This window comes from Staurois parvus, unplaced genomic scaffold, assembly GCF_062004578.1.
Source record: "Staurois parvus isolate SC_StPar_1 unplaced genomic scaffold, SC_StPar_1.0 ptg000315l, whole genome shotgun sequence".
In the NCBI taxonomy this organism is placed as follows: domain Eukaryota; kingdom Metazoa; phylum Chordata; class Amphibia; order Anura; family Ranidae; genus Staurois; species Staurois parvus.
The window spans coordinates 4,936,702-4,954,030 of NW_028318111.1; the positions used below are offsets into that span (position 1 = coordinate 4,936,702).

The 17,329-nt window shown below is 42.3% G+C and overlaps 1 protein-coding gene across 1 annotated transcript in view; it reads right to left on the reverse strand.

Annotated features, from left to right (window-relative positions):
- Nucleotides 1-17,329, reverse strand: part of MGAT5 (alpha-1,6-mannosylglycoprotein 6-beta-N-acetylglucosaminyltransferase) — a 183,546-nt gene that overhangs the window by 118,429 nt on the left and 47,788 nt on the right. The window contains exons 3-4 of the mRNA XM_089683607.1: nt 15,180-15,256; nt 14,926-15,015 (exon numbers count right to left, since the gene is read on the reverse strand). Of these exons, the coding sequence (XP_089539733.1) occupies nt 14,926-15,015; nt 15,180-15,256 (167 nt within the window). The remainder of the gene's footprint in view (nt 1-14,925; nt 15,016-15,179; nt 15,257-17,329) is intronic.

The following is a 17,329-nucleotide window of genomic DNA, read 5'->3' on the forward strand; positions in this document are numbered from 1 at the left end:
GAAGTACCTATATAAGTACCTTAAATAAATAATAAATAGGGCAATGTGCAGGGTCAGTAAGGCAGAGGACAAGGGTGAAGAAGGGAGAGATTTCCCCTATATGCAGAGCAGGGAAGTGGCAGTGATACTGCCGTTTGCTTTTCTGGCACTCTGATCCGCAGCCATCCCTCCTTTCTCATTCACCCCATATGTCGTCACATACAAGCGCCTGGGATAGATGGGAGGAGGGTCATTGTGGATCAGTGCAGTAAACTTACTCATGTCGCTTACCTGTGCACTCTGCAGGTGGGGGGAGCATTTCAGATGATGGGTCAGTAAGGCTAGGTTCATATCTCCACGTTCCTGTGGGCTGTGTTTTACGCGGGCACAAGAGCCCATTCATTTTCAAATTCTGAATGAATTTTCTTTTGAAAATATTGTACATTTTGTAATCAGAAGGTGCCACCATCGATGCTGAAAATTCAACAAACCAAGCCTTCAATTTCACCTTGTGTTAGAGAAAATTTTTGTGGCTGGGAATCTTCCTTTTCTTTCCAGGTCACAGCTCATGCGCATTTGTTTTTCGATTAGATTATCTCTTTCTCGCATGATTCTCCAATCATTGGTTACAAATTTGTTAATTTTTCAAAAAAACTTTCAAAATTGGCTGATGCTGTGGCCCACTAATGGGGCGAAATTCAAATAAAAATTATTCGTTAAAATTTTCAAGAGAATTTTCAGAATTCGACCCATGAATGGCCTGCATTAGGAAGGATTTCAACAACAGCAAACCTCCTATTGCAGAGGATGCATAAAATTAGACTCAAGCTCTGGGCAGGTGTTTATGAAAAGATGTTAAGAAAAGCAGTGAGCCAATGACACATGCAAGAAAATAACTAGGGGTGCACCGATAAATGTACAGAATGCCTCTACTTTGCCATATTGGATTGAAGGGACACACTCCAAAGACATGCTGGTAGGTGAATTGGCTCCGGTCTAAAATGTCCCTAGTATGTGTATGTATGAATGTGAGTTAGGGACCTTAGATTGTACACCCCTTGAGGGTTAGGGACTGATGTGAATGTAATATATATGTAAAGTGCTGCGTAAATTGACGGCGCTATATAAGTACCTGAAATAGATAAATAAATAAATGTGAAAGTTTTCAGAAAATGCACACTGCAGATTGAAATGAAAAGGTAGATTTTAATGTTAAAAACCAAGTCCACTTTTCACAAAAAAATAAAACGCGCATATTTGCAGAAAAAAAAAAATGTGCATTTATTATTTTTTTTGCAAAATTACCCTGAAAAGCATTTCAACCTCAATCAGTGGTTCATGGGCGCAATGCCAGGCTTCAGCAGACTCTTCCTCCGCACACGGTCCATACCAAGGCATAGACTTTCAAACAGAGCTGGAGAAAGGGTTGTTGAACTACGAGTGTGGCAATCCACACACTTATGTTTCCTTTGAGCATTACAAGTCAATCTGCCATGGTGGTAGAAGAGGCTCACAGCTCATTCATTTACAGATCTCTGAATGAATGACGGCTGTGTGGGCAGAACAAATTTTATAAGTGACAGCGGCTGCAGAGAAGAAAAACAATGGAGGGTGTTTTATATAGTTTGGGGCAGGGGGTCCCATTTGCATCATGTTACACCCTCAATCCGGTAGGTGTAATAAGTAACATGGTGGAGATGGCATTTAAATGAAAGAGGACTCATGTAGCAATTATGTTAAAATTAGTTTACTGAAGGTAGCGTTTGCCCTATAATAAATATGCTAATTAGCTGTGCCAGCCAGCACAGCTACAGGTCAGATAATAAAGTGGCACATGCTTCATGTTCCATCATACTCAAATAATTGTAGTGAGAACACATTAGGTTACACAATCCAGTTCCCCATGTAATTATCAAACCAAAGGGCGACTCCATATCAAGGTGTCATGCACCACACGAGTGCATTGAAAATAATGATTTTGGTGGTGGGTCACACACATGGCCTCCATGGTTATGTCTTCCTACCACAAGACCGAAAAAAAAAAAATGTCTTATGCTCCAGGTGACGGGAACACAAAGCTCACTGCATTCCTCAACACCACAGCCAGTATGAAGAATGCTCTTCCAAACAGCTGTCAACACCCTTTTCTGACAACGTGATGGCAGACAAGGGAATCAAAAGTGGGAAGAAGGAGTTTGAAGTGAAACTTCAGTGGTGGTCTTCTGGGTCAACAAAGCACACAGCAAAGATTTTCAGCAATCCTCATTCCAGATCATTACTGGTTTCTATTCTGCACATAGGCAGAATACAAAAATCGTAAACAATTTATTCCCACATCATAGCTTTGTAGGTAGGAAACCTAAAGTGTTGTACGGTCAAAAAAGGGATGGGGGGTGGGACCATTTAGTACATTGCCCCATGCTTTGTCTTTTTTAAAAAAAAGTCAAGTACGGAACCTTCCCTGATGATCCTGCCAGGGATTCAATGTACTCCTTCCTGTTTGCACCGACACCTCTACCTCTGTGGCACTGACATTTAAGCAGTGTTCTCAGCCCCTCCTTTCTGGACTACTAAACATCTTCCCCTCTTGGTATACTTACCTGCTCTGTGCAATGGTTTTGCACAGAGCAACCCCATATCTCCTCTTCTGAGGCCCCCTGCAAGTGCTGTCCGCACCTCCTCTTGTGTGTCTGCTCCCAGAGCAAGCCGCTTTCTATAGAAGATATTTTGGGCTTGCTCTAGAGCTGGGTTGTGGGTGTCCATAGATACACACAGCACGGCTCGGCCCCACCCCTTCTCACTGGGTTTAATTGACAGGAGCAGGTGCCAATGGCTCCAGCGTCTGCCTTTGGGTCCTATGAGGAGAAACAACAGCGCTGGATCGAGATCTGGTTCAAGTATGTATTGAGAAAGGGGGCTGGAGGGAAGTTAATCATGGAAGCTTTTTTCACCTTAGTGATCCCCTTTACATTAAGAGCACACTGGATTTCTGGAAGCATTTTTAACCATTTGAGGCCCGGCCAATAGCCGTATGGCGTCCTGAAAAATGTACTACCTTTCCGGGAGGCCGCCATATGGCGTCCTCCCGCACATGCACAGTTCGCGCGCTTGCAGAGCCGCGCAGCGGCGCGATCTGTCACCGGCCGTGTACCTCGGACACGGCCGATGACAGATCTGAGTACCGGCCCCCGTTGCCGGTACCATGTGACCTGCTGTGACCAATCACAGCAGGTCACATGACAGTTGTATACAATGGATGGCTTCATTCATGCCATCCATTGTATACTAGTGTCTAGCTGTGAATGGTCACAGTGATCACATGCAGGTCATGTGATTAGGTGTGGCCAAATCACAGCTAAGCACAAAAAAAAAAAAAAACCCTCAATGAATTGATGTCATTCAGGTAAATGCTTGCTTACAGCAAAGTAATTATTTGCTATAAGCAAAGTGTGTAAAAAAAAATAAATAAATACTGATCACTTCCCCAAAGCAGTACAATGTCACTATGGTAACATTGTACTACTTTGGACATAGTGAAATATGAAAACAAAATCTTAAAAAAAATAAAATAAATGTAATAAAAATTTTAAAATAAACAAAAAAAACAACAAAAAAAATGTATATTTTTTTTTTCACACGGTCACCAGTCAGTGTACCTGATCACCGCCATGCCAGTTATATGATGACGCTGTACTGCACTGGTGACAGTATGTAAAAAAACAAAAATAGTGAAAATAATTTTTTTTATTTTTTCATTTTCCGAAAAATTACAAAAAAAATACAATTTCAAATAACTCGCCATGCCTCTTATGAAGTACGTCGGACTGTCGACTTTGCAAAAAGGGGTCATTTGGGGATATCTGTACTATTCTGGGACCTCAAGAAATTAGATTGGCCGTCAGTACTTCAGGATTGATCAATATTCAGATCTATACCATAGTTTGTGAACTCTATAACTTTCCTACAAACTAAATAATACATCCTAATTTGGGTTATTTTCACCAAAGACATGTAGCAGAATACATCTCGGCCTAAATTTATGAAGAACAATTATTTATTTGTAAACTTTTATAACAGAAACAAAGAAAAATGTGTTTTTTTTTTCACAATTTTCGGTCTTTTTTTGTTAATTTAGCAAAAAATAAAAACCCCAGCGGTGATTAAATACCACCAAAAGAAAGCTCTAGTTGTGTGAAGAAAATGAAAACATTTTAGTTTGGGTACAATGTTGTATGACCGCGCAATTGTCCTTCAAAGTGTGAGAGCGCTGAAACCTGAAAAATGGCCTGGGCAGGAAGGTGTAAAATTGCCCGGTATTGAATTGGTTACACATTGGGAAAAATGCATCTATTACAAAGATGTGCTAATTGTGTGTTTTTTTATTTTGTTTTTTCAATTTAACTTAATGCTTCTTCAGACATTCACTTCAAAGAGATCCAGAAAGAGGCCAAAGAAACCCCCCTCACATTTATTCCAGCCTTCTTTTTTGTCTGTGGCATTCAATATCTCGCTCTATGACAAACAGCTGTGTCCCCCGCCACATGCTGGGGCTCCTTCCTCCGACCGCTATGTTAGAAGAGATAGCCACAGTCTGCAGCGGGGGACACAGGTACCCAACACACAGAAGTACCAGAGGGGGCAATGCTGGAATGGAGTGAAGACTACACGGACCACAAAAAAGGCGAGTGACTGCTCTTCTCCCAAGGACCCTATAATGTGATTTCTTAAGGGACCAGGCAAGCTGTCTAAAAGACACGTCCAGGGAAGCCATATTTAGTTTATGCGCTGTGATGCAATTGCAAGAGCAGGAAATTGAAGATTCTGACTGAAGACTGTTGCTATGGCTGCAGTAAAGGGATATTTAAAAAGGTTTTTGGGAGGTACAGAAAATCCCAGCTGTCCAAGGAGAGAAATACAGGCACTTTTGGGCAATTTAAAAGATCTTACATAATAATTCAACAAATATGAGTTTGTATTCAACGTACTTCTTATCTTCATTTAAAAATAAAATGCCTCACATGTAGCCCAGCCAAAATGCTTTCCCTACAAGGTAGGTTTGGATTGAGATGTCCACCGAAAGTGTTTGTAAAGCCTAAACATTCTATACATTAATGCATTCTCTGCTTTAAAAGGTACAATAATGTTTAGATAATAGTATCGCCCCTTAACTCCCCCCTTAACTGAGCCCTCACTCGATCAAATGCCCATCTGTAGTGTCTCTTCCCACTCTCAGACTTTGCTGAGACAGTGGGAGCCAATGACTTCTACTACTGTTAGTCAAATCCATTGACAAGGCAGCGAGGGTGGGCCGAGCTGTGCAGCCTGTGTCTATAGGAGCATTCAGTGTGGCTCGGGAGCGAGCCCACAGGGGTACCACTGAGATGAAGAGAAGCCAGGAGCACTGGAGAGGGACCTGAAAAGAGGGGTTCACGTCCACTCTCTGCAAAAGCATTGTGCAGAGCAGGTAAGTATGATATATTTATTTAAAAAAAAAAAACAAAACAAACCACATGACTTTACAAGCACTAAGACAGAGAAGGCCTATAGAATATCCCTGACCAATGCAACTGTAACAGGCCAAGTTAAAAAGTGAACACAACAAACAATTTACTCCTGCGCTAGGAAAGGACTCAGTAGACCCAATAGGAATGTTCTGGAATTTTCTGGAATATGCACTGCTTGCTGCCCTCAACAGACCGGGGTGGTCCAAATACACTGGATACAAATGGAGAAACAGAAAAAGGGCGCACCGACCTAGTGCATTATCGTTTAAAATAATTTATTGAAGAAACAAAATAGGTATCATACTCACAATGGACATAACACAGGCATGTCAAACTGAACAAGATGTATGTTCCAAACAACATCTGAGTCCATACGATGGAACCCTGGATGACCAACTTGCTAATGCGTTTCGAGGACACAACCTCTTCCTCAGACTTAAAAAGTGGATCTAAAACCTCCTACTTTGAAGCCAAGGATGCTGCCATCTTAGCCTAAGTATGATCTGCAGTTGCAACAGTGCTGCACATGTGATCCGTTATGCCAGCAGATCTATGATGGCTTGACAGTGACCGTTATTCACGGCATGCCTTTAACCACTTGAGCTTCGGAACACTTTGCCCCTTCATGACCAGGCCATTTTTTCCTATTTAGCATTGGGCTACTTTAACTGGTAATTGTACGGTCATGCAACGTGGTACCCAAACATAAATGTTTATTTTTTTTCACACAAATAGAGCTTTCTTTTGGTGGTATTTGCTCAGCACTGGGTTATTCATTTTTTGCGATATAAATGAAAACAGACTGAAAATTTTGGAAAAACATTTTTATTTTCTGCTATAAAATATCAAATAAAACAAATTTTAATAAAGTTTTTTTTATAAATTTTGACCAAAATGTATTCTGCTATATATACCTTTGGTAAGAAAGAAAAAAAATCCCAATAATTGTACATTGATTGGTTTGCGTGAAAGTTATAGTGCCTACAAACCATGGGATATATATATTGGATTTTTTTTTTTTTAATATAATAGTAATGGCAGTGATCAGCGACTTATGAGACTGCGATAGTATGGCAGGCCTGGACACTGATGCTGAGAGGAACTAACTGCCACTGACCCCCTCCAGTGACTCTAATGGTGATCAGTGCTAATACTATACACCATCAATGTACAAATGATACTGGCTGGGAAGGAGTTAATATCTAGGGTGATCAAGGTGTTAAATGTCTGCCTAACAATGTCTAAGGTGTGTATATGTGGCCATTTTACAAATAGATCTCGGTTTCTCATCCCTGTGCAACAGAGGGAGGCTGTCGCTGAGAATACGGCCAAATGTGACAGGATTCGCATTTAGGGTTAATGGGAAGTTCCAGATTGCGGTTTCTGAGTAGAGAAATCTGTGTTCTTGGCTCTCTCTGGATTCTGTATCAAACTTTCAATCCTTTGCTCGGGTTTTTCCAGATGCCTGCAACTTGTCTGAGTGCACAGGTGTGTAAGGGTTGTTATATAGACATGTATGAGGAAAGCCCAGGGTTGTGGCCAGTTTGGAGACTGAAAGTCTCACCCGGGTCAGGGGGCCCCAGCCAGAAGCCAGGAGACAGGTGGTCCCAGTTCCAGGAGTCAGGTTGGCTCTTATTATATCATACAGTATTTATATAGCGCCAAAGGGTATGCTCAGCGCTGTACAGTAGCAAGGGGGACATGACATGTGACAAGACAGTAACAATACAATACACGAGGGGTTCGAGGGCCCTGCTCTTTCGAGCTTACAATCTAGGAGGGAGGGGAAGGTGGCACAGGAGGGGATGGCTGTGGGGGATGGAGTGGAGGAGGTTAGTTAGGTGAGGTCAGGTGTTAGGTGAGGTTGGGGTAGGCTTCCCTGAAGAGGAGGGTTTTCAGGGTGCGCCTGAAGGTGAGGAGGGTAGGTGACAGTCTGATGGACTGGGGTAGGGAGTTCCAGAGGATGGGGGAAGTCCTGGAGAAGTCCTGCAATCGGGCGTGGGAGGAGGAGACCAGGGAGCTAGAGAGCAGGAGGTCCTGCGAGGAGCGGAGGGCACGGGTAGGGTAGTATCTGGGTATCAGGTCAGTTATGTAGTTCAGGGCGGCATTGTGAATGGCTTTGTAGGTCAGAGTTAGCAGCTTGAACTTGATACGTTGGGCAATCGGGAGCCAATGAAGGGATTGGCAGAGGGGGGAGGCAGATGTGGAGCGCTTGGTGAGGTGGAGTCTGGACGCTGAATTTAGGATCGACTGGAGTGGGGATCGCGTTCGTTTGGGTAGGCCAGTGAGAAGGGAGTTGCAGTAGTCCAGGCGTGAGATGATGAGGGAGTGTACGAGTTGTTTGGTGGTGTCTGGGGTGAGGAATGTGCGGATCTTGGAGAGGTTGCGGAGGTGGAGCCTGCAAGATCTAGATAGCAGTTGGATGTGGGGTAGGAAGGAGAGGTGGGAGTCCAGGGTGACACCCAGGACTTTGGCGTGTGGGGTGGGAGAGATGGTGGCGTTGTTAGTAGTGATGGAGAGGATGGGGGGGGGGAAGACCAGGAGCTCGGATTTAGATAGGTTAAGTTTGAGGAAATATCAGGGGTGTTAGGCGCACCCAATCCATAGGCCAGAAGCAGGGCGCTGTGACTAAAGAGCCAAGTGTTCCAGGAGAGCTGGACAACGCAGTCAAAGGGACGGTTGTAGCAGCAGTGGCTTGGTATTTTGTTTGTGCATATTTGTATGGAAGACACCCCTGTGTGGGCAACTGATGCACCTGTGAACTTTGCCTTCCTTTAAATTAAAGTGGGCTACCATGCCCTAAAATACAGTTTGGACGCAACTCATTGAAAACGCACCTCCTGATTGAGCTTAAATCACAACAATCCCACACCGGCTTTGCAGGAATGAGAAAGCTTGTTCCCTGTATGGATTGTCAACACAGGACTATGGGCTGTGATTGTACACAGCAGATCCCGGTGAATCATTGGCCGGGACCTGCTGAGACAGACTTGCGCTGTGCACAATCACAGCAGGAGTGGGTGGGCAGGGGCCCACACGGGCCCTAAACCTGTAAACAGGCAGTGATGTACCAGTACATCGCTTTGCCTGCATGGGCCTCCCATCCGCAGTACATTGCTGACAGGAGGTCCAGAGTGCTATTGTAACTGTTCTGAGAAACTGTTTAGTTCTGTTTTAAGCCTCTTCTGTCACCAAATACCTTGAGGACAGTAACTCGCTGAAACCAATCAGCCCTCACTTTACAGTAAGAATGCAGAAAAATGATTGGCTGCTATGGCTGCCTGCACATCACCACTGGCCTATGAGCTTCAAATAAGCACCACAGCCAGTAGAGTACATGTTACGGCAATTCTACATTCTTTACATTCTAGAAAACATTTTATCCCATAAACTGATATTAATACCAACACATTTAATCAGTTTGCTATATCTGTAAGCAGAGGCCTTAGCTTTTTGCTGTACATTATAAACATCAGAAAATTTGCAAAGCGAAAAGTATATCACCAACATATCTCCAGAATGGGTCCAAAGCTTTATTTAGTGATGACATCATAGTTACAAGAGGACGTTTTGGAGCCATCCGGGACCCTTTTATCAGGCATGTGTGAAGGGATGCTGCGTGGCTCCAAAATCTCATCATTATAACTATGATGCGATCGCTAAATAAAGCTTTGAACCTGTTCTGGAGATCCTTGGTGTGCTGGTGACATAATGTTCGCTTTGGATATTTTCAGTTCCCAGCTGGTGGTCGCTGCAGCACCCACTTACATTTACAGCCAATTTCAGGAATGTGTGGATTGGAAATATTGTACTTTCGCAGGCAATTTGGACTCGCAGTCTGCAGTATGTTCCCTGCAGGTGCTCATTAATCAGAGATTCATTTGTGCCTGAAGTGAAAGCTGTGCGAGTGTAACAGGTCTTGGAAAATTGTCAAGGACCAAGTCACTTATCTGTAAGAGGAAAGTCACTTTGTTTTCCTCCCACAGCAAGGGAAGCAAGAGAAGGCTTAAAGCGGTATTAAACCCAGAAATGGAGAGACTTATTACCGTATTTTTCACTCCATAAGACGCACTTTTATCCCCCAAAAAAGGGGGGGGAAATGTCAATGCGTCTTATGGAGCGAATATAAAGCGGCCGGTCCGGTATTTCTGCCGCCACCTCGGTCCAGCGCTGCAGTCTTCCCGTGACAGCTGGGTGCCCACTGCGCATGCGTGAGAAGCGCTGCGCTTTGTGAATGGTCCGGTGTCTTCTGGGACACATGACAGGTCCCAGAAGGCTCCAAGCCATTCACAAAGCGCAGAGCTTCTCGCGCGTTCGCAGTGGGCACCCGGATGTCACAGAAGCCGCCGCGGGAAAAAGGAAGGAGAACTCCGCGGAAGTGGGAGCGGGTACCTGTCAAATTCAGGTACCAGCTCCCCCTCCCTCCCCAAAAGGTCCACAGTCTCTGGTAATCTCCTTTACTGTCCACAGTCTCTGGTCATCTGTACTACGTCCGCAGCCTCTGGTCATTCCCTGCACTGTGTCCGCAGTCTCTGGTCATCTCCTGCACTGTGTCCGCAGTCTCTGGTCATCCCCTGTACTGTGTCCGCAGTCTCTGGTCATCTCCTGTGCTGTGTCCGCAGACTCTGGTCATTTCCTGTACTATGTCCGCAGTCTCTGGTCATCCCCTGTACTGTCTGCAGTCTCTGGTCATCCCCTGTACTGTCTGCAGTCTCTGGTCATCTCCTGCACTGTGTCCGCAGTCTCTGGTCATCTCCTGCACTGTGTCCGCAGTCTCTGGTCATCTCCTGCACTGTGTCCGCAGTCTCTGGTCATCTCCTGCACTGTGTCCGCAGTCTCTGGTCATCTCCTGCACTGTGTCCGCAGTCTCTGGTCATCCCCTGTACTGTGTCCGCAGTCCATTGGTTCAGAATATTTTTTTTCTTGTTTTTCTCCTCCAAAACCTAGGCGCGTCTTATGGTCAGGTGCATCTTATGGAGCGAAAAATACGGTACTCTGTCTACTCTATGGGTTCCAATGTGACGCCTCTTCGGTGTATGTTCACAATGTGCCTGCTGCTGGAAGGCTTACTCATGTATGATTTTGTACACGAATGTTTATTTAGCCATGTGTTGGTTTTTGTATAATTGAAAACTTTTTCTTAATAAAAACTATTTTCCAGAAAAAAAAAAATATATATTACAGCTTACCAATAATTCAATATGATGGCTGCATTTGTATTTTTTTCCCCACTCTGTTCTTACCTCGTGATCTGGACAGTAACACACCACCTGTATTAGAGTGGGAGGGGAATGTTAGGCTGGCCATACATTATACTTATTACAATTTTCTTGAGATTTTTGGTTTAGATTTAACCAAAAACCATATAATATGAGGTCAATCCGAACACTTTCAATTGTATCCAATTAGGCAGGCCCTTGCACTACATAGTTGAAGGTAAATCTAAAGGAAATTGGGCAAAAATTGGACAGAAAATTGTATAGTGTATGGCCAACCTTAGATGTAAAAAGAGGGAAGGGGAGTATTCGATGTACTAGCAGATTTAGATACATTAGCAGTTATACCAGCAGTTACAGCAACAGTTTGTTTGGGGATAAAAATTTTACATAAATGGAAAAGCTGACCCTTGTAAGCACCCATCAGTAATAAACGGTTTGATTCAACACTCCAGTACATCTGCAGGAAAGTTCTGTTTCTGTTAATAAAGCACAGACTTACTGGCAGGATCACCATGTAAAAATATAGGAAAGAGATCTAAGAATTGGTAAGCTGCAATATAAAAATAAAAAATGTTGTTTACTTTTCTGTTTACGAATGCTTTAACCAGTACTGAATAAACCAGACACAGCCTGAAAACTAAGAAACCACAGGTCTCGGTGTGCACTTCTGTTCCTTAGCAGATTCATGGTGCCAAACCTCTGGAGAAATTCCAAAAATTAATTGATGGCCAACCCTGAATGACCCAAAGCTGCCCGATCATTATGGAAGCACCCTGTAGAATGTTGAGGTTTATAGGAGACCTGAACCTACTCCACCCCTAACCATGTTGAAATGTAATGGATTGTAGAGATGTAATGGATTGTAGAGAAGTTGATGACCTAGATACTCCTTTCACACAAATATGTCAATGGGCCGGTCTAAAGCTGGCCTTGCATTTCCATTTCAACAGTCTTCGTACAAACTCCTTTATATTTACCAAATGTTAATATTAGGCCTAGTTCACACAGGCGTACTTAAGTATATGCCAGTGTCAGGGCCATGTTTGCCCACATGGGATTCACAGGAGTTCCTGCGCAGACAGTCCTATTCATGTCAATTAGGACACAGCCACTGCTTCCAATTTGACATCGGTGTGAGTGCATGCCCCGAACTCACAGTCTATGTTTGGGGACACAAACCTACATGGATGTCAAATTGGGAGCAGCAACTGTCTGTGTTGTTGCTGCATCCCAACTGAAATGAACTGGGCTGCCTGCATGTGGATGCACAGGAACACCTGTGAATCCTGAGTGGGCAAACATGGCCTCACACATGTGTGCACTTAAATACGCTCACGTGAACAAGGCCCAAGGGCCTGCCTAAACAATCTATTTAATAGATTTCCAATCAGACAGAATCTTTAACCACATAGATGTTGGAAGAGCTAAAAGGAGATTGTACTATGTGCAATGAACTTCAGGCATTCCCACTCAACCAGTGCGGCTGGGAGTGTCGTTCGTGATTAGTCTTGGAAATCAAGCAGCCAGAAGGCTCAATTTACAACTCTAACAAGTATAACAATCTTTAATTTTTTCCATGTGATGTCATTTTCAAGTTTTGTAACACTAAAGTTACTTTTTTTTTTTTTTTTTTTTTTTAAATAAAACATCCTTATATTGGTGTATTAGTTTTGTATTTTAGGTCCGGTTCACACATATTGCTGTGCATTTTTCTGCACCGGAAGAACACAGGTCACCGGAAGAACACAGAAAACAATTCTTTTCTATGTGGCCTGCTCACACCAAAATGGTGATGTCATGTGCTGTGCATTGCGTTAAAATGCTACAAGTATGCATCTTAACGCATAACAACTAAATCAAACCACACAAGTGCATTAATCATAAAAGTAAAAGCAGCAAACACTCTAAGGGGATTTCCTCTCAATATCAAAAGTGATTTGTTTTTTTTTATAACTGATGTTGCACTAAGTGATCTCAAATTAGTATGTAAATTATTAGTATGAAATATGCAATTGTACAATAGTGCTCTAAAATAGCCCCATAACCAAAGAATAAAGTGCACAATAATGGTCAAAGTGTAAAATAGCAATCATATAGGTGACAGTCCAAATGAAAAATGTGAAACAGTCCCCTTTCCCCTTCACCACAAATTTGTGTCACAGCGGTGACGTTGGTGGACACATACACAGCTTTGAACGAAGATTATTCACATAAGGAAGGAAAAGGAGACTGTTTCACATATTTTTCATTTTGACTGTCACCTATATGATTGCTATTTTACACGTTGACCATTATTGTGCACTTTATGCTTTGGTTATTGGGCTATTTTAGAGCATTATTATTTATTGTTCAATTGTATATTTATTACTAATAATGTAAATACTTATTTGAGATCACTTAAAATAGGTATTTAAATTATTAGTAATAAATCTACAATTGAATGAATAATAATGCTCTAAAAACACCCAATAACCAAAGAATAAAGTGCACAATAATGGTCAAAGTGTAAAAAAGCAATCATATAGGTGACAGTCAAAATGAAAAATATGTGAAACAGTCCCCTTTTCCTTCCTTATGTGAATAATCTGTGTGTGTGTGAGAGTGAGTGAGTGTGTGTGTGTGAGTGTGTGTTGAGTGTGAGTGTGTGTTGAGTGTGAGTGTGTGTGTGTTGAGTGTGTGTGTGTGTTGAGTGTGTGTGTGTGTTGAGTGTGTGTGTGCGTTGAGTGTGTGTGTGTCGGTTGAGTGAGTGTGTGGTGTGAGTGTGAGTGTGAGTGTGAGTGTTTTCATTTTGACTGTCACATATCCAACTGCTATTTTATACTTTGACCATTATTGTGCACTTTATTCTTTGGTTATTTGGCTATTTTAGAGCATTATTATTTATTTTTAAATTGGATATTTATTACTAATAATTTAAATACTTATTTGTGATCACTTAGCACAACACCAGTTCTTAAAAAAAAAAAAAAAAAAAAAAAAAAAAAGCATTTTAAACACAACGCAAATTTATTAAGGAAAAAGAACAACCTTGATAAATTTTGTCCCATAGCGATTCAACTCACATTAAACACTCATCTCATCGGCCCATATAAAAATGCACGTCAATGAAAGGCAAAACACATCCGTTTTTCAAGCATTTTAAAGTATGTTTATGTGTGAACAGGCCCGCAAGCCTACTGCCTCTCCTCTTACAGTCTACAGCCAAACTCCAGCTAACTTTAATTTTAAGTTTACATAAGCGTTCCAGATTTTCCTTGCCATCGGGCGTAACTGCTGCCTCCTCCTAGTCAGGAAGGGAGGGACGCATTCCCAACAAGTGCTTAATGGGTGGCATGAATAATGAGCATGAATGACATTCTTAGGCCTGGCTACACACAGCTTGAACTTCAGCTCATTGCCCTGCCAACACCATTTGTGTCAAAAAACTTCTATTGGGAAATCGCATGAGCTGGGTGGAAAAAAAATTCAGCAGAACTGTGACTGTAGACAAGCAGCTGCAGTGATTGTTCAGCCATTCTGACAGACAAAAAATTTACTCTGAACACAAAATGTTTTATATGTCTTGCTAGAGTACACCTAAAGCTGGCCATGGAAGTAAAATCCATAGAGTCTCCTTCCATATCAAACATCATGGACTGGGATATCTCCCACTGCCGGCTACTGTACTTTAACAGGTGACTGTGTTAAAAAAAAAAAAAAAAAAAAAAAAAAAAGTACAGTAGCTGGCGGTGGGAGATTTCCCAGCTCATGCCGTTTGACATGGAAAGGGGAATCTATGGATTTTACCTCCATGGACAGTTTTAGGCGTACTCTAGCAAGACATAAAACATTTTGCATTCAGAGTAAAACGTGTCCCAAGCCTCTGAATCTCTATTGGGAAGGGAAAGAAAGCACTGAGGTTCTAGTACTGTGAGCAAATCATGCTGTACTGCACAGGGTTACCACTAGGAGACCTGCTGGCAGAGACGGAAGTGATGACCTCATCTTTGTGCTGCTTCTTCACTGTCCAATCAGCATGTTCGGGATGGCTCTCTGATCAGCCACACTGCTTACTCGCAGTGGGGCCAGGTTATGTTTTGAGGTAGAGGTTTTTGGATCACAGGACAGGTCAAGTAGAAGTACAAATACTTTAGCAGATAAAATATTATAAATGTATTTCAATTGTAGATTTCTTGTAAAAAATATAATTCCATATGATCAAATAAAAAAGTACTGACACTCACCTCACTGAGGTAAATAAAAAATGAACAGGTGGAGCCATCGACCCCATAATTGGAGTAGCAAACATCAGAGCGCCACATGTCCTTCATCCACTGCCGTGAGAAAAGAGATCATTATCAGTGACCACTCGTGTAACCATTATCAGACGAATGTTTCACAAAAGTTCGCTCTTCACCACCGACTAAATATGTCAATTCCCTTATTTATAATACAGGGACCTGGGGTACACTTTATAGGAGATACAGGCTGTGCTTACCTTTATTTTACCCTCGCAGTGAGGATAGCCATCCATGGGAGGCAGTTCACATTGTTCCTGGGCGCCATTAATGAGATCTTAAAAAGAAAAAAAGACCCCAGTGTTACATATTGCATTATAGTAATAGATTGCACCTTGCATTTAAATATCAATAGAAGCATGATTAAACGAATTGTAGTGAATGTGTAGGTGGGTACACTAGGCCTTGTACATGTTGAATGTGTCTGATAGTCTTAGTCCACACACCACTGCAAGTAGGGCTTAACCTCCCTGGCGGTATGATTATTTCAGATTTTTGGTGCTGAAAGCGGTACCATTATTTTGCATGGAAATATGTAGTTTTTTATTGTAGGCTGTAATATTTAGGAATAACTCACTGAAATCTGTCCGAACAAGAGTCTAGTAAACATCCCGGGTATGATAAAATTTGTAACACAAAATCATAAATTAGAATTTAATAAATAATCATAAAAAATAATATAATAATAAATTTAATTCAATAATATAATCAAACCAAAAACACTGAAATTTGAAATATAGCGCCAAGTTCGCACATCGCTGAGCAAAGTCACAAAATCGTTTTCAGTGTCTGATGATGAATTTCCCCCACGAATCATTATCACTCAATTCTGCAAGTGGTTCTGATTTACTATCACTGTTCTGTAGCTGATCTAAACCCGCTTTTGACCTAAAGGGACACTTTTTGGACGCCGTGAACTTTTCTAAGTTTCCAGGCAGAAAAAACATTCAAAATGCAGACAGGGGACAGGACAAAGCACTCGGGACAAAATGTATGTGAAATGGGTTGAAACAGCAATGTTTTACTATGAAAAATCGTTTTGAAAAAAATGACTTTTTTTAAATTTTCAAATTTCGCGGCGCCCGTACGGCCCGACGTCACAGGGACCGGAACACAGGAGCCGGATGCCGGCATCTGCCGGAGGAGATGGCCGGGGACGCTGCAGGGGACACATCGCGGGAGGGAAGGACAAGGTAAGCGCTGCAGGGACTCCCTATGCAGCGCTGCATGGTAAGCCCGAGTGTAGCTCGGGGTTACCGCTTTTGGTACTGACATTTTACCCCGAGCTACACTCGGGAATACCGTTAGGGAGGTTAATTACATCACTGCTTGCTGGAAAAAACTACAGAAGGGATGTGCTAAGACCAGTGGCAGGGGGAATAGGAGGCAAAGCATCCACTGATCTTACAAACAGGAAACCAAACAATTTACAGTTTGATTTGAAAATGAATAGGCTATTTCAGAACTACTGAGTGAACCAGAAGATAGATGACATTCAGTGAAGGAAACCAGCAACAATGATATGTAAAGAAGTTTTTGCCCGGAGTTCTACTCTAAGGAATGAGGGGACTCTGGTGACCCTTTTGGTTCATTGCCTATTCCAAGAAACAGTTCTTTCAAAACACCATGATATACAAGATCCAGGAGCGAATACACCATAGACCAGGAGGAAAATATGAAACTGGTGGTGGAACTGCCGCAGCCAGGTACACTTCTGCAACTTTCCTGGCCTTTCCAAGGTTGATAACAGCTGTTTTCTTCCCCTTAGTTAATCAGTTTCCAATGACCTTATCTGAAAAGGACAAGCTGTCTTCTCCAGTCTTATGTTCTGTCCTTGCAACATTTTCCAGGCCCTCACTGATGGGCACTTCAAGGATAATCAAACACTTCTAGGAAAAAACATTCTATTTCTGATAGTGAGAGTATAGTATTACATTTTCCTCTCTAGAGGAAGATGCTGGATTTTCAATCAGTATATAGCATGTTTACATCAGTACTCCAGAAGTTTTGTAGACAAATATTCACATTTTCACTTGCTCTTTTAGGCATGCATATTTGGAAACTACAGGAATTTATATAGCGCCATCAATTTACACAGCGCTTTACGTATATTGAACATTCACATCAGTCCCTGCCCAAAAGGAACTTATAATCTAAGGTCCCTAACTAACATTCAGGGCCAAGTCACACTCCTCGTCAGTTAAATCTCAGACAAGCCAAAGCGATTCAGCACTCTGGCCACTCTGTAATGACCGCTGGCTAGGGGGCAGTGTGGTGCGAGATTCGGCACACCACACTGTCTTTTGTTTGGTACTAGCTTTATTGGAAGTGTACAAAACGTACATTTCAT